Source organism: Rhinolophus hipposideros (assembly GCF_964194185.1).
Source record: "Rhinolophus hipposideros genome assembly, chromosome: 24".
Taxonomy (NCBI): Eukaryota; Metazoa; Chordata; class Mammalia; order Chiroptera; family Rhinolophidae; genus Rhinolophus; species Rhinolophus hipposideros.
This window is the reverse complement of record NC_138070.1, coordinates 18665084-18693003: the sequence shown is the minus strand read 5'-3', so window position 1 is coordinate 18693003 and position 27920 is coordinate 18665084. Positions and strand designations below refer to the sequence as shown.

The following is a 27920-nucleotide window of genomic DNA, read 5'->3' as shown; positions in this document are numbered from 1 at the left end:
CAGAAACTCTGAAATGGTCTCAAACAACTGACATGTGAAGATCAGGTGGAGTTAACAAAGCACCCAACGCAGAAGCATGTCTCAAGGACAATTTACATTTATTTGCTGATGACTCTGACTAAACATACTTCAAACATAGCAGAAGTTAGAGTCTGTCGGGTGAAGCCATTTCTTGCCAACAGCTAAAGGTGGTCCATGGAGAGTGATGTGGACATCATCTTCAAGCGGAGGCCCTGGCTCTGGGCAAACAGCTGGTGGGTGGACCTGGTCCTTCTGGCCTGGATGAGGGCCTCCGAGAAACTACTGGTTCTCATACTTATGCTTGATGTGTTTCCACAGCTTCTGCATGTTAAAGACACGAGCCACAAACTTTTAGTTTCGCCTCTCACATTTCACAACTATACCCCCATTGCCCTGGTCTCTAAAACAAGCTTGAGAGAAACGTATACCACATCCTGACAGTTGTGGTGGGTAAACTGGAAGCAACACAAAGCTTGACACACATTCCTAACATTTATAAAATGCTTTGATCATCTTACTTTTACAGGAAATTGAGGAACAGAGATTGAGGGAATTGCCCAAAAGCACACATTATTAAGGAACAGAGCCTGGAAGATGTCTTTTCTCTTCAACTCCCAGGTATTAATCAAGAGGTCCTAAACACATAATCCCTAAACATTTCACACTAAACCACTTTTTACTTCCTCAGACCTATGATCCTTGGGTCAGAAACTAGCTGGATTCTCCTAAAAGCAGAGAAGATGGGAGGGTCATGACAATATAATTAGATGCCTTTCCCAAACACTGGGAATGGCCAATGGAAATGCTTGCAGGAGATGGAACAGTGGCAGCACTTTTCTAGGAGCAGAAAGTTGCCCTGGCCACAGAAAGTAGTGCATTAGTAGAGACAGAGTCTGCCTGGGCTGTAGAGTCAGATAGCTACGATTACAAACATGAGTGTGGGGCCGGCCCGGTGGCTCAGGCAGTTGGAGCTCCATGCTCCTAACTCCGAAGGCTGCCGGTTCGATTCCCACATGGGCCAGTGGGCTCTCAACCACAAGGTTGCTAGTTTGATTCCTCAAATCCCGCAAGATACGGTGGGCAGCGGCCCCTGCAACTAAGATTGAACACGGCATCTTGAGCTGAGCTGTCGCTGAGCTCCAGGATGGCTCAGTTGGTTGGAGCACGTCCTCTCAACCACAAGGTTGTTGGTTCGACTCCCGCAAGGGATGGTGGGCTGCGCCCCCTGCAACTAGCAACGGCAACGACCTGGAGCTGAGCTGCGCCCTCCACAACTAAGACTGAAAGAACAACTTGAAGCTGAACGGCACCCTCCACAACTAAGAGTGAAAGGACAACAACTTGACTTGGAACCAAAAAAGTCCTGGAAGTACACACTGTTCCCCAATAAAGTCCTGTTTCCCTTCCCCAATAAAATCTTTAAAAAAACAAACAAACCATGAGTGAATGGTGGAACAGGGCTATCTGTACAAGACCTTCCAGTATGATACACGATTTAATGATATAAAGCATGCACAGCACCTAGCACAGTGCCTGGCTCACAACAGTCTAAAAGATGCTGTTATTCCTACCTTAAGCTTCCACTTTCTCCCGAGGAATGTAACAAATGCTATTTTCTGAGTACCACTTAGCAGGGACTGTGGTGTCTTCACTGTATCTCAAATAATCCTCACAATAACGCCCAAGTGGTAACTATTATTGTCATCTCTCTTTCACAGGTCAAAGTGAAGCTCAGAGAGGTTAAGAAACTTGCCAACTTAACCTCACAGTTGTTAAGTGACAAGGCCCAGTATTGCGGCCGTGCTTCCTATTTCCCACTTCCCCGGGCTTCGCAGCCCAGAACCCTCGCCTGCGAGGTGGGCGAACGGGGGCCACTCGCTCACTCATTCCTTCTTGGGAACAGAAAGAGCAAGGGCTTTGGAGTACTGGGCGATTCAACGTGGAGTACTGTATTCCCACCCAAGGCTGACTTCGCAGCCCCCACGCTTACCCATAATTAACAGCACGCTACCTGCGTGGAAAGCCTTGGGAATCGAAATTGCTATCTGAAAAGGCCAGCCACCACGTGGAAGGAGACGTCCTGTTCGCGACCTTGCCCGCTCAAATGTGCCCTTGAGACCCTCAGAAAGTGGGGGCCCCGGTTCCAGCCCTGACTCGCCACTGACTTCCTGGTGATACAGCCCTGGTAAGTCCTTTGCTCTTCCTAGGCTTTAGTTTTTGCTTCTGCAAATGGAAAAGTGAGCGTGTGGGAGACCGCAAAATGTACAACCCCGGCAAAATGGGATCTATTGCCCTCGTTTAACGTTTTAGGATTCACAGCCGGCGGAGAGGACAGACGGCAGGCAGTCCACAGACAGAAGACGCCCAGGGTTTACCCCCGCTTCCTCGTAAAGGTACACTGAGTCCCGTGCCACCTCCACTCCCTCTGACACCCGTCTGACGAGCCCAAGGTCAGGGATGGCCTAGGCCCTCACCCCCTGGTTGAGGTGTTCGTAGATCGCGTCCGCGCCTTGATCGAAGGCGCGCTCGAAGAACAGGGCGCCCACAGCGATGGTAAGGGCGAAGGTGGAGGTTCTGCGGAACAGCAGGGAGTACAACCTCCCAGTCAACGTCGGGGCCACCATGTTTCTTCGCAGCCAAAGTCGCGCCGCCGCGTCTGCGCCGCGGCCGCCCTTCTCCAAAGGCCCTTAACGCGCAATGCTTTATGGGATTTGTAGTTTCCCTGAATTTCAGTGCGGGTCGTTTTGAATCACAGAGCTAACTGATGGTTTGCGAGAGAGAAAAGTCTCATAAGATTCAAATCAGGGCAGCCCAAATTGTTTGGTAAGATTCATTACACCGTTTTACTCGTCAATCATTTCTTGATGCTGATTAAATATTTGGAACTACACCACCCAAAAGCCCTCGCGCTTCTCCTCGCCTCACTTCCGCGCCACCTCAATTTTAATTCCCAAAGGTTTCTGGGAAGCGTGGACTGATGCCCAAGGTAGGACTACGAATCCCAGCGAGCAGTTCGCGACGCAAGGGTGCAGGAGGAGGAGCTCAGAGCGTCGGGCCCCACGGAGCCAGGTACCGTCTTTGGCGGGATGTTGAGGGGCGAGTGATAGTCTGCTTCCTCAACCACGGGAGGACTTGGGCTCTTTCTTCCAAGTACGCGCGCCCCTTGGCGTGCTGCACCATTTAACGGGATGGGGAGTGGATGGAGAGACGAGGTGGCCTGGGCGTCCGGGTCCCCAGCTTGTCTCTCTCCTTGTCTCCTCTGTCGGCCCCAAGTCCAGGCCTAGAGTTGGAGCCTGTGGCAAAGGTGGAGGTTTCAAGGGAAGGGAAGTTCTGCCGGTGCTTCCTATTTCCCACTTCCCTGGGGTTCGCAGCCGAGAACCCTAGCCTGCGAGGTGGGAGAACTGGGACCACTCACTCATTCCTTTTTGGAAATAGAAAGAGCAAGGGCTTTGGAGTAGTGGTGCCATTCAGCAAACGTTTTCTGAGCGCCTCCTCTGGGCTATGTGCTGGGGATCCAGCGGGGACCAAGTCCCTGCCCTCATGGAGCGCTCATTCACCTGGTGGATGGATGGGGAGGAGCAGTAACGACAAATAAGTACTTAATGCTTTGACGACCAGATGACGGGTTGATTGGGGAAGGGATGATGGTGCTATTTTAGCTGGTGCCTAGGGTGACACCACTTAACCAGAGACCTGAGTGAATAGTAACAGGTGAAACAGGAGAACGTTGGTGCAAGCACCTTGAGGCCGCGCAGTCCTGCGGTGTCTGAGGGAAAGAAGTAGACTGTGAAGAGGTGGGCTTGGGTCAGCTCATATCTGGCCTTGTAACCTATGGAAAGGAGTCTTTTTCTTTTTTTTTTTTTTTCTCATTGCACTAGTTAGTCACTGAAGGGTTCTAGGCTGGGATGTGACACGCTCTAATTTACATTTTAATGTCATTCTGGCTGCTTTCTGGAAAACAGATTGAAGAGGGGAAGTTATTGTCGTGGGTCAGTAGAGGCAGGATGGTAATTTAGATTAGGGTGTGGGTTAGAGTAGAGATCAGATTTGGGGGTATTTGGGGAGGTAGGACAGACAAAACAAGCTGACAGATGCATGTAGGGTGTGCAGAAAAGGGGAATCAAGCACTAAATTTTGACCTCAACCATTTAAAGTCAATGGGGTACTCAGTTCAGTTTGGCCGCGTTAAGCTTGAGCTGCCCTTTAGAGGTCAAGTGGAAGATGCCTGGAGGCAAATGGGGATTTGGATCTGGAGTTGGGAGGGGAGGTCTGAGCCGCAGATCAAAGTCATTGGCATAGGTGTGGCTTTGAAAACCAGGGACTGGATTTGAGACCTGGATCTGCTTCTGACTTGTAAAACTAGCAGTAATGCCTGGTTAGGGAACTGGGAGAAAAAATGTGAAATGTTCTACAGGATGAGTTATCCTTACTATGGTTATTTTCTATTTGCAAAGCATCCTAGAAGCCCCTTGGGGCAGTAAGTTGTGAAGCTTGTGGGAAAGAATACTTATGTCTTGCTAACAATAAATCTGGCTGATGGGAAGTTCAGAGGCAGGAGGAATAACGAAGTGTGATCAAACAATACAGTGAATGTTTAAATTAAAAAAAAATATTACAGTAAAAGACACGTTGCCATTAATCCCCCTCAAAGTACTCCCCTCGCTTTGAACACACTTATCCCATTGTTCCTGCCACTTTCTGAAGCAGGTCTGGAAGTCTTCTTCCGTGGGTGTCTCTAGTTGTGCTGTGTAGCTGCCTCGATGTCCTGAATTAATTCAAAACGTTTACCTTTCATGGTCATTTTGACTTTGGGTCAAAATGAGCCAGAAGTCGCACGGTGCCAGATCTGTTGAATAAGGTGGATGAGGACACACCAAAATGTTTTTATTTGGCAGAAATTGCCGTACCAGAAGCGATGTGTGACCCAGAGCATTGTCATAATGGAGGATGACACCGTTTGCCCATTTCATGTTAATTCATTATTCGTGATCCATGATTTAGGGCACGCTTTAAAACACACCTTCTCTCAACTGTAGCTCACACCTGACTGACTGCACATAACAAGTTGAAACTTGTCACACACTGTTACTAAGGTTCCAGGCACTGCTTTGCTTCCCGTATTAAAGATCCCTGCCTTTCTGTTGGCGGGCACTCAGCAGCAGCATTCACCGTATTTGGTGATCATACCTTGTATTTTAGGTGGGTTGGGTGGGGAAGAACACAGGTATGGCTTGTTTTATTTGGTTTTATTTTTTGTCTTTTTAGTTCATTCTTTTTGGAGCAACAATTTTTGAAAACCTAACTTTTTGTAAGCTATCAAAATCAACTTAGAAATTATTTGATGCATAAATCTATAAAAATAAGAAAAATGACCTTACCTTTTCTTTTGATTAATGTTTGAACTCCAGTAGAACAAACTGAATTCCTACTCATTCAGCCCTATTTACAGCTTAATTACATTCCCTTACATATTTAATTCCACTTAGGAATGTAATATATTTTATTTTCTTTTTAAGTACTTCAGACACATGACCTAATAAGCATAATTTCCCCATAATACTTAAACAGTTACTAGAAAATTTAATAAATTAAACCTATAAATATAATGAATTTTAACTTCTTGTAAACAGTTCAGTACTTTTAATAGTCAGATTCTCTTATGTCACTGGTTCTCAGTCTGGTGAGCTAAAGAAATACATCTCCGAGGTGAAATTAGGATGTAGGGGGCACCCTTAGTATCTCATACCACCCCAGGTGATTCTAATATGTAGCCAGTGTGTCCAACCATTGCTAACCTCTCAACTTAAAATCAGAAGTCATATATTACTGACATATATTTTATCAATTACCTAACCATATCTTTTAACTTTTATATTTTAAATTAGAATCACAATGTTTATCTGTCATATTCTCAACATGTTAAATTGTTCTCAATGTCACAGATACATTTTTTTTCCACACTTTTAAATACCAAGTATACACTGGTTATTACTAAACTTAGGGCAGGAACATGAATGCAATGAGTTTGATTTATTCTACTCCCTCTATTTTCAATTCTAAACTTTCCCGAAGTGTGACATGACACTGAGCCAGTAAGAAAGTTTTATTCACTCTAATGAATTGCATTTAGCTTTCCAATCAAGTTGGGGTCACCATTTCAGCAAGTTGAGGTTATTCATAATCAGACCAATTTGTGACTGGGACGCAAATCGGGGACTGTGTCTACCCACAATGACTGTCCCCAGCAGAGTCTGCTGTCAGGGTTTGGGGAATGGAGAGATCAATGAGCAGAAGCTCATTCCCCCAGGCTTTCATTTCTTAGCAGGTGCCTGCTAGCGAGTGCTAGAGTCACTGGTTAAAATGCAGATTTCTGGGCCCCCCTCCAGATATGCTGGGTCAGAATCCTGAGATTTGACCCAGGAGACTTCATTGTTAATAAGCCCCGCACAGAGAACCATGGAAATTTTTGAGCAGGAGTTGTTTTAAGAGGGTTGATCTGATGCTGCCCAGGGTTGGGTGAACTGGGGAGGCTGATCCAAGTGCGAGAATGGTGGGGTCAGATGATATTTGAAGCTCAGACGGGTGGTGGGGAGAAGAAGGGGGAGGTACAGGCGGTTCAGAGTCTGGGTATCTGGTTCAGGAGCCTCCTTCAGACTATTTTTACCTTTCCTATTTGGAAACTCTAGCCTCCTGGGACCTGTAACTATCTGATCAGAAACTGTGTCTCCAGCCTGCAGCTCCCTGGAGCCCGATTCGGGTTCAGCCAACCTTCACTGGGCCAGGGCTGCTCCGAATCAGGGCACACCCTATCCGCCTTCAGCCAGGGACTGAGGGAAACGTCTGCGTTAGATACCTTTCAACACCACCCCTAGCTGGCTCATCCTGATGAAGCAGGTCACTGGAATCATCCGTGGTAGCTCCTAAGGGAGAAGGAAGAGGATTTATCCCTACCCGACAAATTTCCCACTTTTTGGAAGGGAGTTTTTTTGGAAAATTTAAAAACAATACACGCTAAATGTAGAAACTTATAAAAATTTATTATGCAGACATAAGCACAGTAAATATTTTGTGTCTGCGTGTGTGTGTGTGTGTGTGTGTGTGTGTGTGTTGGGGCAGGAGGTTCTTTCTCCTTAAAAAAGCGGTATCAAATTGTACATACTGTTGTGATAACAAGCTGCTTTTAATTAGCAATATGGAGTAGGGAATTGTTTCCTTTGACTTGATTTTTAATGGCCGTGTGGTACTCCATTAACCGGATATGGCTCATGCCCTGCCTCCTCGTGCTCCTGGCCAGCTGTGGGCTCCCGCTGCCCATAGCTTTTTTTAGGGTAAGATGAGGATAACAGGCTTTGTGCAGTATTGAACCCCCACCGCCACCCCATTTGGGACCCTGAGCAGCCTGCAGGCGTGGGGTGAGTAATGGATAACTGGCAGCTGTTCTTGCCAGTTGGACATCTGGATTTCAGTTGTAGGACAGGCTACATTGCAGTGACCACCTTGGGACTTAGATCATCTCTGATCATTCTCTTGGATACAGGTGCCCCTCCTGGGTGTCTCCTACCACCGAGCTTGTTGCCTAGTACCATCACTGGGGGCTCATCTGTCAGCCACCCCCAGCAAATCCTCAGGGCACCTTCTTGTGAGAGGAGGGACCCTGTGAGGTGTGAACCCTGGTCTGGCAGAGCGGAAGTGCTCAACAAATGCCTGGCTGATGAATGAATGAGTGAAATGCAGATTGTGAAACTCTAGGTTTGTGCATGGGTGAGTGGGGTAGGGGGTCCCCTTGATTTGACTCAGGAGCATGTTGGGATACGGGGCACTTTGTACCGGTGGCCATCACATACCGTAAAGTGATTGAGTTGTTTCGTGTGTTCCACTGTTAGCTATTGCTGTAACAAATTACCCCGAAACTTAGCAACTTCACACAACAAACATTATCTCATGCAGCTTCTGAGGTGGGGAATTTGGGAGTGGCTTAGCTGGGTGCTTCTGGCTCAGAACCTCCCACAAGGCTGCAGTCAAGCTGTCAGCCGGGGCTACACCCATCTGAAGGCATGAGTGGGGCCAGAGGGTCCACGTCTAGCTTATTCACCTGTCTGTCTGCAGGAGGTTTCAGTTCCTTGCCCCATGGGCCTCCCCACAGGGCTGCTCACAGTATGGCAGCTGGCTTCCCCCAGAGCAAGTGATTAGAGAAAGGGAGACACCAGGATGGAAACCACTTGACCTTGAAAGTAATATACTGTCACCTCTGCTCTATTCTCTTAGTCACACTGACCAACCCTATACAGCTTGGAAGGGAACGACCCCAGGTACAAACTCCAGGAGGTGGGATCCCTGGGGGCCGCAGAGGCTGGCTGCCACATCCACAAATTGAGCCCCATTGGCATGTCTGGCACCGTGCTAGGCCCCTCACGTACATGATTTAATCCTGATAGTAATCTTATGGATTAATTATCACCCTCACCTTCCACTGAGGTTCAGAGGGTAGGTGGTTTGCTGAGAGTTTCACAGGCTGAAAGTGGCAGGGAGGGAATTCAGACCTGGGTTGAATGACTCGAGAAGGGATTGGCTTGGGTGGTCTGTGTGACTTTGGGCCAGCTCTTACCCTCTCTGTTCTTTAGTCCGTCATCTGCTGCTTTAGACCAGCGTTTCTCCCAATGTGGTCTGTGGACTGCATCAGAGCCTCCCTAGATCCTGGCCCTCTCCCAGACCTGCCAAGTTAGAAACTGCTGTGGATGGGGCCCCCACTGCCTTATACTGCTAGGAGATTGATGTGTCTCATTGAAAGGGGTGGGACACATGAACAAGGTCTGGCTGAGAAAGCTGGGTGGTTGCTGCAAAACACTGGGGCATCTGAGGGAGACCCCTAGCATAGTGGGTCTCCTACCAGGGAAAAACATCTGAATCTTCTTGGCACTTCTGTTGGAGCTGGGTCCTGAGCGAGCAGTCTGTGGGCCACCCCCACAGGGCAGACTCGATGCCACCGACTCCAGACGGCCTGCATGTGTGGCACTGGGACAGTGCCGTGCTCCTAGTGGCTGTGCAATAAAGCCGTTCTCTGACTGTGCGGTTTGCTGTTTACCTGGGGTCTGGCGTTGCCATAATTAGAAGAAATGACAGGTGAGCTCGAGGGCAGCATGTGGTGAGCTCAAGTCCTGGATAATTACAGTGTGCAGCGCAGCCCCTGGCCACAGCCGAGCTGTTGGCTTATTTAGCCTGTGCCAAAGCTAGCTCTGTACCTGAGAGGCACACAACGAAAAGAAACCAAGAATATCAAGGAAGCCCAACTGTCTGCCCCACGACGGCCTCCCAGCAGAGCAGTGGGATGGGGAGGGAAAGGGTCCTGGGGTCAGCCGTGTCCCAGTGTGTGCTGGCTCTGGCCTGCCTTGGCTGCAAGGCCTCGAACTCTCGTGGAGCCTATGTTCTAGTGGGGAAGCAGGCATGTGTGACAGTAAATCAGCGTGTGAGAAGGTAAGATAACCGTGGCAAACAGAGCAGGTTGTAAGGGGGTGGGAGTGGCTGCAGTTTTAAATCAGGTGGTCAGGGGGTGCTCACGGGAGAGGGGACGGAGGGGGGGAGCCTCCGGGACAATAATAGGAACGGCAGTAACAGCCTCCGTCTGAGCACTGCCTGTTTTCCGGGCAGCTTCATGTACTACTACCGCCGTGGTAAAACCACAGCAGCTGCCAGACAGACTCGGAGATGAAATAACTTTCCAGAGGTCATCCAGCTGTTCAGTGGCAGAGCCGGGATTTGAACCCAGACAGTGTGACCCCCAGAGGGTTGTCTCACTGGCCTCTCCCACTGCCCCTTGGCCCCAAGGAGTCACCCTGTCGCCTGGTGAAGCTCCAGGGAGCCAGCAGAGGCTTTTGCAACCATGGACCTGGTCCCTGGGACTGGGTGGGTGGCACCACCCGTGCTCTGGACAGGACTTTGCTCACACGCTACCGAGTGCACCAGCCTCAAAGGATGAGGATAAATCACAGCAGAGGGCCCGCTTAGTCAGCAGCCCGTGCTGGTATCTGGGCATCATCGGAGATGTCCAGCTGTTCCCACCCCCCTTCCCTGACCTCCAACTGAGGCAGCCAAGTGCAGTGCAGTGGTGCAGGCTGTGCCTTGTGAACGATGCCTGGCTGAGGGGTGACTCGGAGTGACATGTGTGCTGCTGCCAAGTTGTGTGTCTGGCGGGCACTGTATCTGTCCAGAGGGTGCCGTACCTTGGCCTAATGTGCACCAAGGCACTGGAGCCGGAGGCCCAGAAGTTTACATGTGGGTGATGCCAGAGTGAGGGCACCTCGCTGAAGCCCAGCTCCTGCCCAGGAAGGGGCCTCCGCCTCCATGGGGAAGGCCTGTGAGGTAGGCAGCAGGCGCTGGTCTCCTGGATCCCATGTGCTCTCCTAACCCCATCCCTGGGCACTGGGGGGCTCTGCAGAGCTGCTGTGCAGGGCAGGGGTCCTGGCCCACTGTGTGGGCGGAGGTTCCAGTCCCACCTCTGCCTCACGCTGTGTGCTTCAGAAACTCACTTCCCTTCTCCTGGGCTCACTCTCCTCATCTGTCATACGGACCAGCTGACCCCAAAGGTCACTTGAGCCAGTGGCATTCTGTTCCTTGTTCTGAGCCTGTGTTTTGTGAAATACGGGCTTTTCAAAAGCCAATAACAGTGATGGTGACGATAGCCAACTCTTCTTGAGGGTCTCCTATGGGTCAGGCTCTGGCTACATAAAATGAGTGTAGATGATCTGATTCTCGCAGCAACCCCTGAGGTGGACACTGCCGTTATCCCAGTTTGCATAAGAAGAAACTGAGGCCAGAAGTTAATTTCCCAAGATTTGAGCATTAGAAAGCAGGAGCACCTGGATTTAAACTCACATGGTCTGGAGAGGCCCTTCGAGACCACCTGGTCCAGCTGCCTGCCTGCTGCTTCACACATGGGTAAACTGAGGCCCACAGAAGGCAAGTGACGGAGCCACAGCCTCACCTGGCAGAGTTGGGACTAGAATGCGGGGTCTCTTAACCCATCTTGGATGGCTGAGCACTTCTGTGCCAGTTGGGGGGTGGCCAGGGTGGGCACAGGAAGGCATAGGTGGGTGGTACTGCCACTGTGGCCCTCAGCTAAGATGGATTTTCACGTTTGTGTGTGTGTGTGTGTGTTTTCACGTTTCCCCTGCAGAAGGGGAAATCGTGAAAACACACACACACACACACACACACACACACCTGGGCACAGTGCAGCCCCAAGGGGCTTGTCCGTTGGGTCAGTGTTGCTGGGCGGGTCTTGATTTCCTGGTGGGTCGATGGGAGGCTTTCTCAGCAGACCTGAGCCCCAGCTACCATGAGACCTATTCTGCCCTTCCTAGATAGGTGACCTGGAGCACCTCACATCACCTCTCTGGGCTCAGTTTTGTCATTCGTTAAATAGTAAGCCCAGCTCAGCTGCTTTCTGGCAGTGTGACCTTGGCTAAGTCACTTCACTTCTTGGAGCCTGAGTGCCCTCATCTGAAAAGGTGTGATAGGTTCTACTTCACAGGTTATCCTGAGGATTAAATGAGATGATGCGTTATAAAGCTTTTAAACTAGTCGTCGTACATAGTGCACAATAAATCAAGTAATGGGTAGCGTTTATTGAGCACTTGCTCCATGCCAGACATTATTAGTGTCATTTATATTGTTATTACTCTTTTATTACTAATTCATTTGGATTAGCAAATTTCTGTGTACCACTGGCCAAACCTTCGGGCAACCAGTTAGACCCACCGCCTCACATTCCTACAGTGAAGGCAGATGCCTGAAGAGGGGAAGTGACCTGCCTCAGGCGACACAGCTGGCTGCTCAGTGCCCCGCGCGCTTTTGTCCAGCTAAGGCTGCTGCAGCACCACTGTTTCGTCTCAGTCCCCCAGAAGGACAGCCCTCCGTTTGCCCCTCCCCTCACCATTACTCTCCAGAGCCAGCAGCTCCTCAGAGCTTCAAGCCTCGTGAATGGCTTGGTTAAGCTCTCAACTGTTAAACGTTCATCTCTTACAATTTCAGTCCAATTCCTATAAGTTTATTGGCAAGACAGGGTGTATTAGAGCTGCCAAATGTAATATATCAAGTCCGTGTGTCTGGGATGTGGTTTCTCAGCAGTAATGGGAGAAAAGAGAGGTTTTATATGTTTTCATTTTGAATGACTGTCTGTTCCTAATCCCATTATAGCCCTTGACTTAATGGCTGCTGCCCCCGTCTGCCGCAGGAGCGGTGGCTTTCTCCATCAACCCGCGTGGCTGCCTGATTGTCCAGGGGGCTTGTTTGTCTCTGTGTCTGTTCCTAATCTCTTCTTTCCAAGATGCCTCCCCCCTCATCCGTTTGCCTCTGGGTCAGGTCCCAGGTTTATCTTTCTTTGCCAGATCCTAGGCACGTGGAGTTTGTGCTGCTCGCCTGGGCTGCTACCTCGTGACCTTGGGGAAGTCACTTGTCTTTCTCCTCTGAGCCTCAGGAACCTGCTCTGTGAAATGAAGGGGCAGCGTATAGGCCCTGAAGGGCGAGGTGCTGGTCTGGGCTCAGCCTTTGCTGAGATCCTACTTGATGGCCCCGAGCAGACCCGGTCCTCCTCGGTCTTGTGGCACTGAACTGGGAGACGCAAGCATTAGCCATGAGAGTCATAGAATCACCGCCCACCTTGGGCTACAGATCTTCTGGGTCAGGAGTGGCAGCTGGGGTCACCATGGCTGAAAGGTCTTACGGGTCTTATGACCCTGAAACATTCTCATTTCCCTGTGATTAGCTGGGGATCTGCCACCTGAGAGTCTCGCTAATCTCCTTGGGAAGCTGTTTGCATTTCTACCTGGGTCTCTGGCTTCTCTAAGCATTGAGCTGTGGAAGCGAGGACACTCAGCAGCCGGATTTCAGGGTACCTGCATATACCTTCTGCTTATCAGCTGTGTGACCTTGGGCAAGTCACTTCCTCTCTCTCAACCTCAGTCATCTCATAAGAAAAATGGGAATTTATTTACTTATTCAACAAATATTTGGTTGCCTGCTATGTACCATGCAACACTTTGGGCGCTAGAGCTTCAGCAATAAACAAAAATAACCCGGCCTGCGTGGATTTATCTTTCTTTTTGGGGAAAAGATAGTAAACATAACAAATAACTTAGTATTTCCAAAGGTGATAAAAATGAAGCAGGGAATGGGGAAGGCTAAGTGGAGGGTGGAGGATTCTGCAATTTTAAAGAAAGAGGTCATAGTAGATTACTGAGAAGGCAGTTATTTGAGCAAAGATCAAAGGAGTCAAGTGAGCAAGTGAGGCATGTTTTGGGAAGAGCATCCAGACAGAGGGAACAGCAGGGAAATGCCAGGAGGTGGGCATGTGCCTGGCGTGTGCGAAAGCAGAAAGGAGGCCTGTGGGGCCCGCGTGGAGAGAACAGGAGAGGAGGGGGTCGGAGGTGTGGCGGAGGGTGGCGGCTGGCCAGGGGGTGTAAGGTGGTGGTTCTCTAGCCTGGCTGCATGTGAAAATTTCCTGGGGAGTTTTCAAAACTACTGATGGCTGGGCCTCACCCACTGGGGTTCTGCTTTAACTGGCTTGGGGTGGAGGCTGGGCATCAACGTTGTTAAAATATCCCCCTGGAATGAGGCCTCTTAGGCCATAATCACGAGCCAGGGTAGTTCCTCACAGGCTGTGAGCTTTAAGTGCGGTGGTGCCTATACAGAAAGCCTTCCTCACACAGCACAGGCCTGGCCCTCAGGCAGCACTCAGTCGGGGAGCTGTGCCGTGGGCTCTGGTGTGGGCTGTTTCCTCCACGCTCAACCCGAGTGTTTTGTGGCTTCCCAGGCATCGCAGCACCTGGCGCAGGTGGCCATGGGGAAGCGTTACTTCTGCGACTACTGTGACCGCTCCTTCCAGGACAACCTTCACAATCGCAAGAAGCACCTGAATGGGCTGCAGCACCTCAAAGCCAAGAAGTCCTGGTACGACATGTTCCGAGGTGGGTACCTGCCAGTTGAGCCCCCAAGCTGATGGAGAACTGCTCTCCAGTGTTTCTTATCATCAGACAAGGAAGCACCGTGGGCCAGAGACACCCCTGGTTGCGCTGGGCTCTTTGAGGAACAAAAGAGAGGCAGCCTGGCCCCTAGGGCAGATGGGCCTTCAGAAGGTTAGGCTGGAATGGCAGCTCCTTTCCCCAGCAATCTTACTGAGGGCCCCATTCTCAGACCCCCTTGCCAGGTGCGGGGGATACTGTGGCCAGGAAGAAGGCCTCTCCAAGGAGATGATTTTTGAGCCCACAGCTGAAAGATAGGGAAAAGCCAGTCACACCATTCTGGGCAGAGAGCATGTAAAAGATGGCAGCCATGAGCAAAGCACCAGGTTTTGGGAAGAAGAGCAGAAGAGGGGGTATGGCTGGACACAGCAGGACAGGAGAATGGGAGGGGCTGAAGCTGGTGACAGGGCAGGGGCCAGCTTGTGCAGGCCTGCCTGGGGAGGCCACAGTAAGGGGGACGGGTTGTCCCAAGGGCAGAGAGCCACCTGTGAAGGGCTTAAGGCAGTGGCCAACATGACTAGAGCGACATTTGACAGTGATGACTGACGGCTGCGTGAGCAGTGGGGGGCAGTGCTTGGCGGTTGAATGACTGGATGGATGGATGGATGGATGGATGGATGGATGGATGGACGGACGGACGGATGGATGGCCGGCCAAACAACTGAACTTCCCGAAAGGCTTCTCAATGAAGGTGCAACTGGAGCCAATGAGCTCAGGCCCTCAGCGTTTAGCCCAGGGCCTGGCACCCTGAGGCACTCACTACAGTGGCGCTCTCGGCACCGCTGTGCTGTCATTGGACATACACACTGAGCAGTGGTGAGGGATACCAGGAGGTGGCCAGCTAGGAGCCAGATCAAATGGAGAGGGCGTTTGGCAGCCGGCTGAGGGTGCACTAGGAGCTCCTGGAATGAGCCAGGGCAGGGCCCATGCTCCGGGAGTGGGGGAGCAGGATTCCAGGACAGGGCCCAAAGCCTGGAAGGAAGGAGAAGGGGAGGCAGAGTTCCCTAGTCTGTGACTCAGAATTCACAGGAAGGGAGTGAGCATTTATTGAGTGCCTGCTGCATGCCAGGGGCCTTCCATGGTTTGTCATTTGCTTTTCGCAGTAATTCTCTAAGGCAGTGGATCTTGACCCTTTGTGTGAGGATCAGCTGGAGACCCTGGGGCTGGGGCCTAAGCGTGGCATTTTCACAGCTCTCCCAGACTCCCCACTTCAGAGGAGGCTGAGGCTCAGAGGCTTGGGTGAGGGAGGGTGGCCAGGCTGCTCAGCAGGCCAGGCATGGCTGTGGTTGTGAGGGGCTGGAAGTGGGGGCAGCAGGGCCTCCTGGGGGCCTTGGAGGCCTCTGGCCCTTGGGTTGGCCAGAGGCGCCCTGTCCCCCAATTCCACCATAGAACTTGGCCTCACGTTCACCGTGGTGTTAGAACTGGGCTAACAGCCTCAGACTGTTAGCCCAGAGCAGCCGGGTCCTCGGGTCCAGGGCTGATGAGCAGAGGCTGTTGCGTTACTTGTAGAAAAGATGAAACAGGAGAGCCCCTTCTCAGGGCTCCTGTATTCCCAGTGTCTTCCCACATCTACAGGCCCATCCAGCCCTTAGAACAGCTCTGTGAGGGAACCTGGGCGGGCCAGGTGGCCCACTTACAGGTGGTGACTGAAATCCAAAGCAGTGGATCACCTCACTCAGGGTGGCATACGAGCTCTCTCCGCTTCCCCCAGGGCTCCCGCTTACCCAAGCAAATGCACACCACGGACTTTGGTGCGGCATATGGTACCTCAGCCTGAGCTAGGACTCAGCACTTGCTCTGCTCCCAGCTTCATGGCCTTGGACAAGTCTCTTAGCCCTCAGAGGGGCTGCCCCTCCCTCTGCCATGGTCAGGACAAGTACAGGCCCTGGAGCTAAGCTGCCTGGGTGTCAGTCCCAAGGTGTCACTCACAGTGTGGCCCTAATTTCATCATGTGTAAAACAGCCATAACAGCAGTACCCACCTCCCCTGAATATGGCAAGGGCTCAGTAACCTCATGATAACAATATGGCATGTAAGTCTTCACTACATAGGAATGATGCCTATGGGTCCACAAAAGGGTTGGCCTTTTATCTCATGGGCTTATTCATTCAGCCAATGCTTAGTAAGCACTTAGCGTGTCCTCAGCTCCCAGATAGGCTCTGAAGATTTACAGGTGAATAAAAAGGGCCTCTCCTAAGGGACCTCACGCCCAGTTAGAGCAGTGTGTTCTGCTCTAGAACCGCTGTCCTGCCCAGGCCTTCATGCTCTGCCGACCTCGCCCTCCAAGCTTAGGCTACACTGACCAGTGCAGGTACTGTACCCTCTGCAGGCATGCGCTTCCTGCTGTCCTCCCCACCCTCGCCTGGTCCTCCCATCTTAACTCAGGCAGAGTCCTCTAGGATGCCCTCCCCACGCCCTGAGCCAGGTCAGGTCATTTGGCCTCATGCTAGCTGTTTACCCTGTTTATATCCGCGTGGATTAGTGTGACTGTCGGACTGGAAGGAAGTACCAGGTCCGACTTGTTTTCCACTAAATCCTCATCCTGGCGTAGTGCCTGGCACCCAGGATGTGCTCAGTAAATGTTTGTTAGATGAATGTCTAAATGAATGAGCAAACAGACATAGGGCACCAGGGCAGCTGTTAATTTTGGGAGATGAAGCGAGAAGGACCAATGGGGTCAGCCCACAAGGAGCCTTGAACGCCAGACAGAGGAGCACAGGGCTTCTTTGTGCAGGGCCTGGGCCAGGGGCTCGGAGTCACCGAGGACCTGTGAACAATTCTCGTGCTCTACCTCTCAGACAAATCACAGCGCAACCGGAGAGAGATGGGCTTGGGCATCCGTGTACTTTTAAAGCTTCCCGGTGATTCCGCCATGTATCTGGGGTTGAGATACATCATGTGTATCTCCCACACTGAGCCTCCCAGCCAGGGGCCCCTAGTGTAGGACTCATGCTCAGCCCCTCTGCCAGCCTCAGCTGTCCTACTCCCAAGGGGCCCTGGGCGATGTCTACATGCCCTCTACCAGCTCACCTCCCCTGGGAAGATCTGTGGCATCAGCTGGCTGGGCTGAATGTGACAAGCCCAGTGCTGACAGATGAGCCCCTCCCCACCGTGCTGGCCCCACCCATACTGCCATGCCCCCCTGGAGTGAGTCCTTTGATAACCACCTCCTGACCCCAGCAGCCCACTCCTACCCCATCCACCAGCTCCCCTGGGGAAGGGAGGAGTCCCCATCAGCAGCCACACAGGAAAAGGCAGAGGCCTTAGCCTCATATGCCAGGGTTCAGACCTGGCCCTGTGCCTTTTCCTGACTGGATGCCCGCTCCCCTGCCTGAACCTCAGTTTTCCCCTCTGCACAATGGGGATGTTAGCACTGTACAGTGGGTTTGTGAGGAGGAATTGAAAGCAGAACTGCTACCATTTCTTGAGTTTCCAGTACAGAGGGTCTCAGCCCTGGTTGCACGGTAGCGTCACCTGGGAACATGATGCTGAGGTCACTCGCAACCCCACTCTCCTGGAAATTCTAATGTGCCATCAGCTCTAGGAACCACTGGCCTCCTCTACCCATTGCTCTCCAGCCATTATCTGTTTTCACAGCAGCCTTCCCAGGTGACAATTCTCCTCCCATTTTACACATGTGGAAACTGAGACTTAGAGAAATTCACCTGCTAGCCTGTGGTCATGTGTACGTGCACTCGGAAGCCCATGGTCTTTCCTGTACCCCAGTGGCCTCTAGCAAAGGCAGTAGATGCATGGGGAAAGTGCCCAGTCCAGGCCTGGCCGCTCCTTCCTCCAGGGTGAACTCAGGGCCTCTGAGTCAGGCCCTGTCTTCCTCACATGTCTTCCTCACGTACAGATTTTGACTAATTCCTTGTCCACCAAGAAACACACAAAATTTACACCATAAATATATGATGAGAATAAAGGTAGAAAAAAATCAGAGGAAACCAGGGTTAAGGTTCGTATCCAGAAAGGTTGTTGCCAAGTCCTGTCGAGGCCGGCGGCTGGTGTGGCGCCGAGAGCCCGCAACTGGTATAAGGAGGGGAACGGAGAGCAGCGTTTCCCCTGTGGCTGTGGAGCGATGCTTGGGCCCTGGGGTTTACTGGTGAGCTTCCTGGGCACCAGGAATTTTTTTTACAGCTTTCTGTTTTGAAATAATTATAGATTTATAGGAAGTTACAAAGACAGTGCAGAGAAGTCTTTTGGTACCAGGATTATTAAAAAAAAAAACACAAAAAAAAAACTCTCTAGGTGATTCCATTGTGAGAAGTTCACAACTCTGACCTAAAAGCTGGTTCTTGCCTTTGACTGGGTCTGGGTGGGTGGGAGGGTTGAGATCCCCTGAAGCTTGGATCCCTCTGCCCAGCGTCCCTCTCTGTAGCCGTTCCCTCTTACCCTCCTTTATGGATGGGAGCGCTTTCCTTTCCTGATCTCAGGAAGTACCTGTGTGGAGCTCAAGTCTGAACCCAGCCCCTCTTTCCTCTTACAGACGCAGCTGCCATCTTGCTGGATGAACAGAACAAGCGGCCCTGCAGGAAGTTTCTCCTGACAGGTAAAGTGTTCTCCTCAGTTCAGCACACACACACACACACACACACACACACACACACACACCGAAGCCCCCACCAGGGACCAGCATGCCCAGTCCAGCCTGCCTGGACCACTCCAGAGACTTTCCCCGACCTTGGCCACTATCCTGAACCCGCTTTCTGGCTTTGGTGCGTCAGCCGACCGATCATTTGGGGCTTTCCTGGGCTTGTGCCTTAGGACTTCCGGGGGCTGGTCCTCAGCTCTTCAGACATAGAATGTAATTTTATCGGCTCACCCAGAACAAGGGAGCGCTGGAAGGTTGCAAGTAAATCCAGAACAGTGCTGGGTGTAATAGACGGGCTGGTTAAGTTAGCCTGGGAGCCGAGCTCCGCTGCACCCTCCTCCCAGCAGGCAGGGCCGGAGACAGTAACAGGTGTGACGAGGGCAAGAAGGGTCAGAATCAGAACCAGGGATGCTGGAGATTGTTTGACTGCTCAATACCCAACTAATAAAGATGCACGTAGTTCAAAGGTAAAACCTCAGTAAGTGAAGAAACCAAAGGCAGATGAAAATAAGGGTAGGAAAAATAAGACAAAGCTCGGAGAATTAGTCTCCTCCATGCTCGCCTTGAGGTCCTGTGTACTTTCTAAGGGTTTGGCCCTAAGCTTCCTCGCAGCAAAGGCAACAATAAAAACGAGGATGATTAGTGTGTAACACTCTTGTTGGCCTAGGGAGGCTGGGTGAATGGCTGCATTCCCCCAGGAGTTGGTGCTGCCCCTCGAATGGGCAGCAGGCCTGCAGATCAGGGGTTTCCCCAAGCACCTCGCCTTGATGTCAACACCCCACTGGTGGGTTACACTGGCTTAGGACACCTTTAGTCTCCCGTTATTTTGAGACACATTTTGGTCTCCTCAGTTGAGATTCAGCCGAGTCTCAACCCTGGACTTTGATACCCCTGTGAATGGTACAAAACTGCCGTTAAAGCCTTTTAGGGGAGCACTGTAAGGCAAGTGAGCAGATGAGCCACCAGGCAGAGGGCACGGCACGTGGAGAGAGGAAGCGTGACCCTTTTGAAGACCCACCGGTAGCTTGCTGAGGCTGGGGAACGGGGCGGAAGGGGGGGGCTGCAGCCCAGGGTGGGGGGTGGTAACAGGAGTCGAGCCTGCAGACGCCGGGTAACCCAGTCACGAAAGGCTTCAGTGGGATTTGGTCTCCAGCCAGGGAAGGGTTGTAAGCAGAACGTGATGGACCAGACAGGTTGCTCGGGCTGCTCATGTCGGCAGGGCCAGAGAGAGTCAAGTTTTTCTCCAGAGAGGAGTTTGCTACTCTAGTCCCTAAAGCCCTGCCTCTAAAACTTGACCCACCCCTCCTCAGGGGGCCCCTTAGCCCACGGTGGGAGCCCTTCCAGATGGGCAAGTAACTCTGTCTTCCCATTGCAGGCCAGTGTGACTTTGGCCCCAACTGCAGATTTTCTCACATGTCAGAGCGAGACCTGCAGGAGTTGAGTATCCAGGTGGAGGGTGCGTTTTGGCGGGGACCCTGGGCTGGGGGGGGACTGTTGGGAGTGTGTGCAGGATCTGAGGCTGGGGAAGCTGCACTGAGCCTCCTCACCTCCGCGTCTTTCATGGCCACCCTGTGGGACAGGCTGAGGGCTGGCTGCCCAGGGTCATGGGGTGGGTGTCAGAAACTGCCTCCAAACCGCCCCAGGCCTGAGTGGAGAAGGAGCAGGGGAGCGCCCATCTGAGTCCCCTGCTGAGTTTAAAGGGACATAGTGACATGCATGAGCTCCTGCCCAGAAATCCGGAGGGTGCACCCCAGCCCCACCTGGCCCCTGCTGCTAGCCTGGCATTCACTCACGTGGCACTGCCCCCTCCCTCAATCAGGAAATATATATTGAGCCCCTACTTGGCATCAGGCAGATCCCCTACTGTGCTCTGGGGACAAGGGTATGAAGAGAGCACCTTGCCTGCCCTGGGATTCCAGGGAAAAGCAAGTTCACCTTCCCCTGGAATCTGGCATGTCTGCCTTTGGGAAGTTCACTTCTCACTTCTCCAATTAGAGAACAAGGCAGTTCCCACTTAAATGGTCTTTATTGGTCTTCTCGTGCAGCCCCGCATTGAACAGATGGAGAAATTGAGGCTAGCAGTCAGGCAGAAGGGTTTCATGTGAGCCCTAGCAGGTTAGAGGCTGACTCCAGGCTCCCCGGGTGCTGGCTGCTCTCCCTCTTCCCTCTGTCCAGCTCTTCACCAGCCTGGTTCTCAGGGAACGGTTGGTGTGTGGTGGGGAAAGCATCGGCCAATGGGCCCGGAGCTGGCGATGGCATGTAGTGCAGACAGGGATGGCAGAGGCCTGAGGGGGCTGGGAGCAGAGGCATGCCCTCAGCTGGCAGCTCAGACACTCAGCTCTGTCACATCCCCGTGACCTTGCCGCACAGCAGTGTTCTGACCTATCCAACGTGAGCACCTCTGAACATGAAGCGAGCTGATGCCTGTGCAGTGCTAGCCCGGGGCCTGACCCGGAGGAAGCCCTGGTCCACGATTGTTTTCCTTGGGCCCCGGGCCACATCCCAACTGCCCCCTTCCAACAAGACTCTGACCCCATCTCACACCTAGCTTGTTTGAACTCCATCCGTTTGCTCGGTTTTAGTTCAATGAGCATAGGTTTTTATAGGACATTTTATGAGAAGAAAACTCAGAAAAGCTGAGGCTTCTTCTCCTGCTCAGGGTCAGAGACCTGGCAAGTGGCAGAGCCAGGATTCAAATCCTGCTCTGCCCTCTTCTGCAGCCTACACAGCCTCCCTGTACCCCAGATTTGGACCCCTCCTGAGGACCAAGCTCTCTACAAGCATTCTTCTGTGTCCAGCTCCAAAAAGCTGGGGAGGCAGCCAGTGCTTTATCTCCATTTGGTGGGGAAGCCGAGTGACGCCCAGAGGGCGGGCCTGGGGAGGTGGCGGCATGGTGGGCACAGGCCCTCCCGGGAAGGCTCTAGCTGTGTTGTAGGGGGATTCGGGCGGGGGTGAACGTGCCCCTCACTTGCCTCTGTCTCCCTATCCCCACAGAGGAGAGGCGGGCCAGGGAGTGGCCACTAGACATCCCTGAGCTCCCCGAGGGCCATCTGGAGGACTGGCTGGAGAAGAGAGCCAAACGACTGAGCTCAGCCCCAAGCAGCAGGTACAGGCCCCATGGGTCCCCTCTCGTGCCCTCTGGGAGCAAGACCCCAGCCAGCCTGCCCTGACCTGAGGCTGAACAGTGTCCATGAACTGCCCAGGCACCAGACAGAGACTCCTTGCTCCCCAGCAGAGCTCCCCAAGGGAGACTACATGGGGGGCTCTAGGGTATCCAGGTGCTGGCCAGAGGCTGAGGGGCACGCATTTAAGGTTCGATTCCTAGGCCTCATCCCCCTGCCTGGTGACTCCTCCCTTATTGGAGTCTGTGCTGGAGGAAGGGGAGGCCCGGGCAACTTGAGTCACCAACTCCATTACCAGGGGAGGAGCCGGATGTGGTTATTTAGCCCCAGTGTACCAGTCATTGCTGTGTCCCCTTCTAGGGTCCTGCCAGGTGGGCAGAGTTACCTGACCCTGCTGAAAGGGAAATGAGGTTCAAAGAGGGTGTGACTTGCCCAAGGGCACATGGCTAGGAAGAGAGAGCTGGGATTTAACAGACTGGTGAAAACTGGCCTGTTGTCATTGTCCCACTGCCTCCTTGAGGAGGGGGGTCTGCTGCCTGGACCCAGCACTCAGGGTGCTCAGAAGTGGACAAGGCACCCTTCACTTCTTGTATGGGGGGCACCCTGGGTCGGGGGCCCTCAAGTACGTGCTACATGCTATCCCAGGTCCTCCACTTCAGGCAGGGCTCCTGGACTCTTCTACCAGGTATTAGAGGAGAGGGGCTGGAGGATGTGTTTGTGAGCTGCCTGTGACTATACAAGTTGGCCCACCCTGGGCTGCCTTGCTTCAGACCTGACTATGTTGCTGTGTGGCCTCCTGGGACAGTGGCCTGGCCTGGGCCAAGGAGCCCGGATGGACAGTCTGCGGGGTGAAGCCTTCCCTCAGGTTCCCGCTAGAGGGGAAAGGCCAAGCTTCTTGCCTACTCTGCGCCCCTGTGAACAGAGTTTGTTAAGCTATTTTACAATTAACTGTCATTGTTTTTTGACCTTTGTTATAAATCTGTGCCCCATTTTTGTCCCTCCCACCTTGAAAATATATATAGTACGGAAATGACTCAAATATTGGAGTGTGACATCCTTTTCTCCCGGTCCTGTCTGACGTGGTTGTGGTTTTGGTCATGGGGACACCCCTCCTTGGGGCTGGCCATCGTCATCCCGGGATCCATCTCATGCACCTCAGGCTTCTTCAGCCGGTTGGAGGCCACCCAGAGAGCTCTGGGGTTTTCTCTTCTCTCCCGCTCCTCCCCACACTGCTCGTTGGACCAGCCACCTGTGGGTCCCAGCCATGTTCTGCGCTAAGCCGTGCTGCCCGGGCCACTCACCTCCCTGTTGTTTTTGGAATAGAGCCTGCAACTAGGGAACACCCTAGGCCCTAGGGAATCTTCACCTTTTCCCCACACCCCTCTCTCTCTGGCCACCCAACTTGGCCCCTTCCTGGGGACCTACTTTCCTGGCAACCACTTGTTCTCTGTGCCCGCCCGCCATCCACCTGCCTCCTGAGGGCTCAGAGCCAAAATGAATTACTCTCTGGGAAGAGCAAGCCTGTCCAGCCCTGAGAAAAAGGGGTCGTTGGGAGGGAGGTGAACATTTAGTACTGCTTTTGCCATTGCTTCCATCTTCCTCAGCCCTCTCCCACAGGCTGGTCATGTGAAAAATGACACCCATATCCTGAGCCCAAGCTTTGGGCTCTGCTGCAGGGTGGCGGAAGGTAGATTTGATCTCCTGGCTGCCTCACTCTGTTCCCCATGTCTCCTCCCCAGAGGCAGCCCTTGTGGTGACAGTCACTCTACCCTTCCTTCCTCTGCCCAGCTCTCCTCAGTGGCCACAGCCGCCCGTCCTAGTCTCCCACCTCCGTTCTGCTCCCCCAGTTTGTCCATACAACAGCCCCAACCAGCTTCTAAAACACACCCTGGCCCGGCCCTTGCTTATACCCTCCTAGGTGTCCTCTGTCTCAGGTGGAACTTCCCTGCCACCTCCCCAGCCCATGGGGGTCACCTTTTTACCTCTGCCATCTGGCCTTTGTGTCAGTCCCACTGGACCCTGGGGGGCTTCTTAGCTGTAGTGGGTGTTTCAGAGTTTGGGACACTTTGTGCATGTTATTTCCTCAGCCTAGCTGCCTGCCCCCTCTGCCTGGCAAAGTCAACCTCATCCTTCAAGCTTAGCTAAGATCTTCTCTTCCAGCCCTCTGGCCTCCCCCTCACGGCCCTGAGCCCTCATTGTTGTCATTTGGGCTGGGTGCTGGCCCAGGACATGTGGACTGCATGAGAGAACATTTGGGGGAGCAAGGTCTCTGGCCTGGAGAACTACTTCGTGGGTATTAGTGCTGCGGGTCGTTTGTGGGGGCCAGTCTAATGGCCCCTCTTCCTCTCTGGGTATCTGTTTCCTCCCCTGGGAAGGGCGCAGGTGGCTGACTGGCCTGCCTGGGGCCACCCAGACCTGATGGCTCTAACCCCACAGGCTGAACAGAGCCCTCGAGGCGAGCCAGGCCACCCCTGCGGTAAGAAGGGAAATGAAGGCTTCGTGGGAGCCCAGCCTGGCGCACTGTGCCATCTGCTTTAGCAGACTGACCCTGAGGGAAGTGCCAAGAGCAGCAGGTGGGAGGAGAGTGAGGCTGGCCTCAGCCCCACGACTAATCCCCCCGTGAGGCCAGTGCTTGTCCCTGCTCTCCACTGTTGGCTCTTCAGATGGTGACTTTATCGCCTTAATCTCCCCCTTTGAAACCTCTGGGCCAGCGCTGCCTTGCAGCCCGGGTGCCATCCTAAGACTTTCCTCCTCATCAGGACCATGACGAGAAACAAGATTGCTTGCTGCTCCTGTCCTGTGGGGGGGGCAAGCAGGCCATGAGAGAAGCCACAGGCAGAGTCATGCCACATGAGCAACGCAGTGTCCCTGTCTGCTCTGTGCGGAGTGAGAGCGGTGTGGCTCCGCATTTCTGGGGTCCAGGGAATGTGCCAGTGTCTGTGAGCACATAAGGAGGTGCCCTTCTGGCAAAAGAGAGGCCTCAGGTGTGCAGGGCCTCTGAGTCCCTGATGCCCAGGTATCTGCCCCATCTTCTAGAAGAAAGGTCTGAGGCTCATGGGAAGGGGCTCCCCAGGATCATACAGTCTGGAGAATTACACTCACCCCAACACTGGGGAGCCCAGGCTTGGCTGACCGCCAGGGCTCTCACTTTCAGCAATTGCGGAGCTTCCCCACTCCCACCCTTCTCTGCGGCTGGTGGAGTTTAAGAAATCTCCCCAGCACCATAAATCAGCTAGGAGCTGCTTTCTGTGCTTTCCAGCGGGCAGCAAGCAGCCGAGCAGGGATTTCCCTGTCCTCTCTCAACAGAAGGCCCCAGAGGCTGTGCCTGGGGCTGCCTGAGTCCTCAAATAGGCTCTCTGTATCCAGTCAGGCCCTGAGAGGAGCAGACTGGGTAGGTTCAGGGAGGCAAACTTGGCGGGGCTCCTGCCTCCAGCCCCCCAGCCCCATCTCAGAGGCCTGAGGCCTTTCCAAGCCTCTCACAGAGGGCTGGCCGCTGGACCCCCGAGCCTGCCAGGAGTTGCCAGGGGCTCAGCTTTACTGAAAGCTGGGCCTGGGCGTGGGGTGGGCTTGGGTGCAGTGGGAACTGAAGCGGGGTGGGGGCTGTGTGTTTCTGGAGCCCATGTGTAGATTGCATTCCAGCCTCTCATCTCCTATCCCCAGATTATGTCACTTGGTCATGTGACTGATTCCATACACCTCATCTATAAAATGGGGTTTGCATGGCCTGAGTCGGGGTCAAGTCCAGAAGGAGTGGAATGTGGAGCAGTTGATGGAGAGAGGCTGTCTCTGCACCTCAGCTCCCTTAGGACAGGGCGGCCCCAGGTTGGGCACCCACTTCATATAGGCCCTGGGTTCCCACCTGGACTGGTGGACCTTAAGGGGAAGGAGAGTGAATAGCATGAGAATTGAGGCTTTTAAAAAAATGTAGATAATGTTTTTTTTTTTCGGATTTCAAAGGCATGTGTGCTTGTAAATCTTTTTGAAAAGTATGAAGAAGTAAAAAATCACCCATAATTGCACCACTCAAAATAGAACCACTGTTAACATTTTGCTGTGTCTTCCAGGTTTTTTTTATGCATTTTTATATGTTATATATCTTTAAACAAAAATAGTATCATGCTATATACATTATTTTATAAGCTGCTTTTTCTCCGTACTCACACAGTACATCATGACATCTTTCCTTATCAGTGCATATAAGTCTGCCTTAATTTTTACACAGGCTGCATAGCATTCCCTGCTGTGGACGTGCATATATAGTTAATCAATCCCCCACAGATGGACACTTAGGTTATTTCTATTTCTTGTAGCTCAATCTCTGCCCACAACCTGCTATTTCCTTGGGCTCATTCCTAGAGGTGAGGTTGCTGGCTCAAAGGGTCTGCATGTTTTTGAGGCTCTGCCTTCCAGAAAGGTTGCTGACCCTCCCTACAGCTGGGTGGCAGGGAGGGTGAACTGGAGGAGTATCCCAGCCTGGGCCTGGGCTGGGCCTCACTCTAATTCTCTGCCCTTCTTCTCTCTAGGGCCGAACCAATCAGAGCCACTGTCTTCCAGTACCCTGTGGGCTGGCCACCAGTCCAGGAGCTGCCTCCATCTCTGCGAGCACCCCCACCTGGGGGGTGGTCCCTGCAACCCAGCGTCCAGTGGGGCTGAGCTTCTCGTCCCCACCTGACCCCGACCTGGTCAGCTCCCACATCAGCCACAGTAAAGTAAGGCCTTTACTGGGGATGCTGAGGCCTCCTCCTGCTGTGCCCCATGGAACCTCTGAAACTATCAGCTCAGCCTGGCCTGGACTTTCTGAGGCCCAGGAATTCCTCCACCAGGTTCAGCCCTGGTCCTGGCTCTGTGCCAGTCAGCTCTACCCTCCCTCCCTCATTGGACATCTTGATAAGACCAGGGAGAAAACTTCCTTCTGGATATTTATAAAGCAAGTCTGTCACTATGGTGGTATGGCTACGTTTCCCCCTTGCTGGGCGCCCTCAGTTCTATGCTCTGGCCACTGGTCAGAGGACTGGCAGAACTAGAATAATATGAGGTCTTCTCCAAGGTGACGCTGCTTGCTGCCCTTCTCCCTTGGGGATTGGCAAAGGGTGGCTGTGACCATCATCCAGGTGAGAAGTGGCTCCAGATCTGGGGAGAGGAGCTCAAGGACTTGGTCTGCCATCGCAGCCCCCACGTCTGCTCGTGCTGAGCTGGTGCCCAAGCATGAGATGGCACAACTGGGACAGGGATAAGAGCTGGGTCTCCTGCCTAGATGGTACAGAGAAATGGGGGGGACCCAGGAGGACAGGCTCTGGGCTTGAGAGAGTGGCCTGGCTGAGCTTCCTGGGACTGACACGAGCTCCTCCAAGGCTTTTGCCCTGGAAGAGGCCCTTGGGCAGTGGGAAGATCACATAGGCTGCTCAGGAGATTTGAAGTCTCCAGGCCCCAGCTTTGTATCCTTCAACTGTACTCGAGTTCTAGAGGCTATGCTGGGGTGGTAGTGGGTGGTGTGGCCCTCAGGCCACTGGGCCTCTGATGAGGAGGGGCCCAGAAGATGAGGGGACTGCAGGGCCACCTCAGTTGCCCCATCCACCATGAGCTTCTGCCCTTCCTGAAAATGCTATGATGGGGGAACTGAGGCCAAACCTGGGGGCACTTGGAGCCTCAAGCTCCTCATCTGTGAAATGGGCTGGTTCTCTGGCCCTAGCGGGTATGTAGAAGAGGGCTGGATTTGAGTCTAAGGAGGGTCAGAGGACGGGACCCAGCAGAAGGCCAGGGGCCTTCTCAGGCCCTGCCAGAGAGTAGCGTCCAGGGGACCCCAGCCTCATGCCCTTTACCACCCTGCCCATAGCCCAAACCTCAAAGAATAGGGTCGGGCTGGCTGTGTGGCCCTGAGCACAGGGTACTCCTTCCTGCCTAAGAAATCACAGTAGCTACTGGACCCTGGACGAATTCCTCCTTAATTTCCCAGGAGCCACCAGACAGCGGAAAGAGTTAGTGCTACATACAGACCAGGGTGGGCACGGGCAGGGTGCAGGTGGGGCTGGGGCTGTCAGAGCCACCACCGGGCCCTCCATAGCCAGGCCGCAGCTCCATGCAAGGCCAATGGGGCAGGTGGGGTGGGGCCGCTGGACGTCCAGGCCCTGAAGTACACGCGGAGGTGACGGCCCCAGGAGCCGGCTGAGG

The 27920-nt window shown here is 53.0% G+C and overlaps 2 protein-coding genes across 4 annotated transcripts; one reads left to right on the top strand and one right to left on the bottom strand.

Moving 5' to 3' along the window:
- Nucleotides 1-81: 81 nt before the first annotated feature.
- UQCR10 (ubiquinol-cytochrome c reductase, complex III subunit X) lies at nucleotides 82-2703 on the bottom strand. Its single transcript, XM_081037505.1, has 2 exons — nucleotides 2496-2703; nucleotides 82-342 (listed from the first exon to the last, which is right to left on the bottom strand). Exons 1-2 carry the CDS (start codon nucleotides 2643-2645, stop codon nucleotides 301-303), a joined length of 192 nt encoding a protein of 63 aa, XP_080893631.1. The 5' UTR covers nucleotides 2646-2703; the 3' UTR covers nucleotides 82-300.
- Nucleotides 1787-26697, top strand: ZMAT5 (zinc finger matrin-type 5). Of its 3 annotated transcripts, XM_081037501.1 has the most exons (8): nucleotides 1787-2206; nucleotides 2332-2414; nucleotides 2978-3090; nucleotides 13829-13982; nucleotides 18526-18588; nucleotides 20006-20086; nucleotides 21625-21736; nucleotides 26276-26697. In XM_081037501.1, exons 4-8 carry the CDS (start codon nucleotides 13856-13858, stop codon nucleotides 26403-26405), a joined length of 513 nt encoding a protein of 170 aa, XP_080893627.1. In that variant the 5' UTR covers nucleotides 1787-2206; nucleotides 2332-2414; nucleotides 2978-3090; nucleotides 13829-13855; the 3' UTR covers nucleotides 26406-26697. The 3 variants fall into 3 exon arrangements, with proteins under 3 accessions (XP_080893627.1, XP_080893628.1, XP_080893629.1); XM_081037502.1 differs by lacking the exon at nucleotides 2978-3090 and having other exon boundaries at nucleotides 2069-2206; nucleotides 26276-26412; XM_081037503.1 differs by lacking the exons at nucleotides 1787-2206; nucleotides 2978-3090 and having other exon boundaries at nucleotides 2256-2414; nucleotides 26276-26412.
- The last annotated feature ends 1223 nt before the right edge of the window (nucleotides 26698-27920 follow it).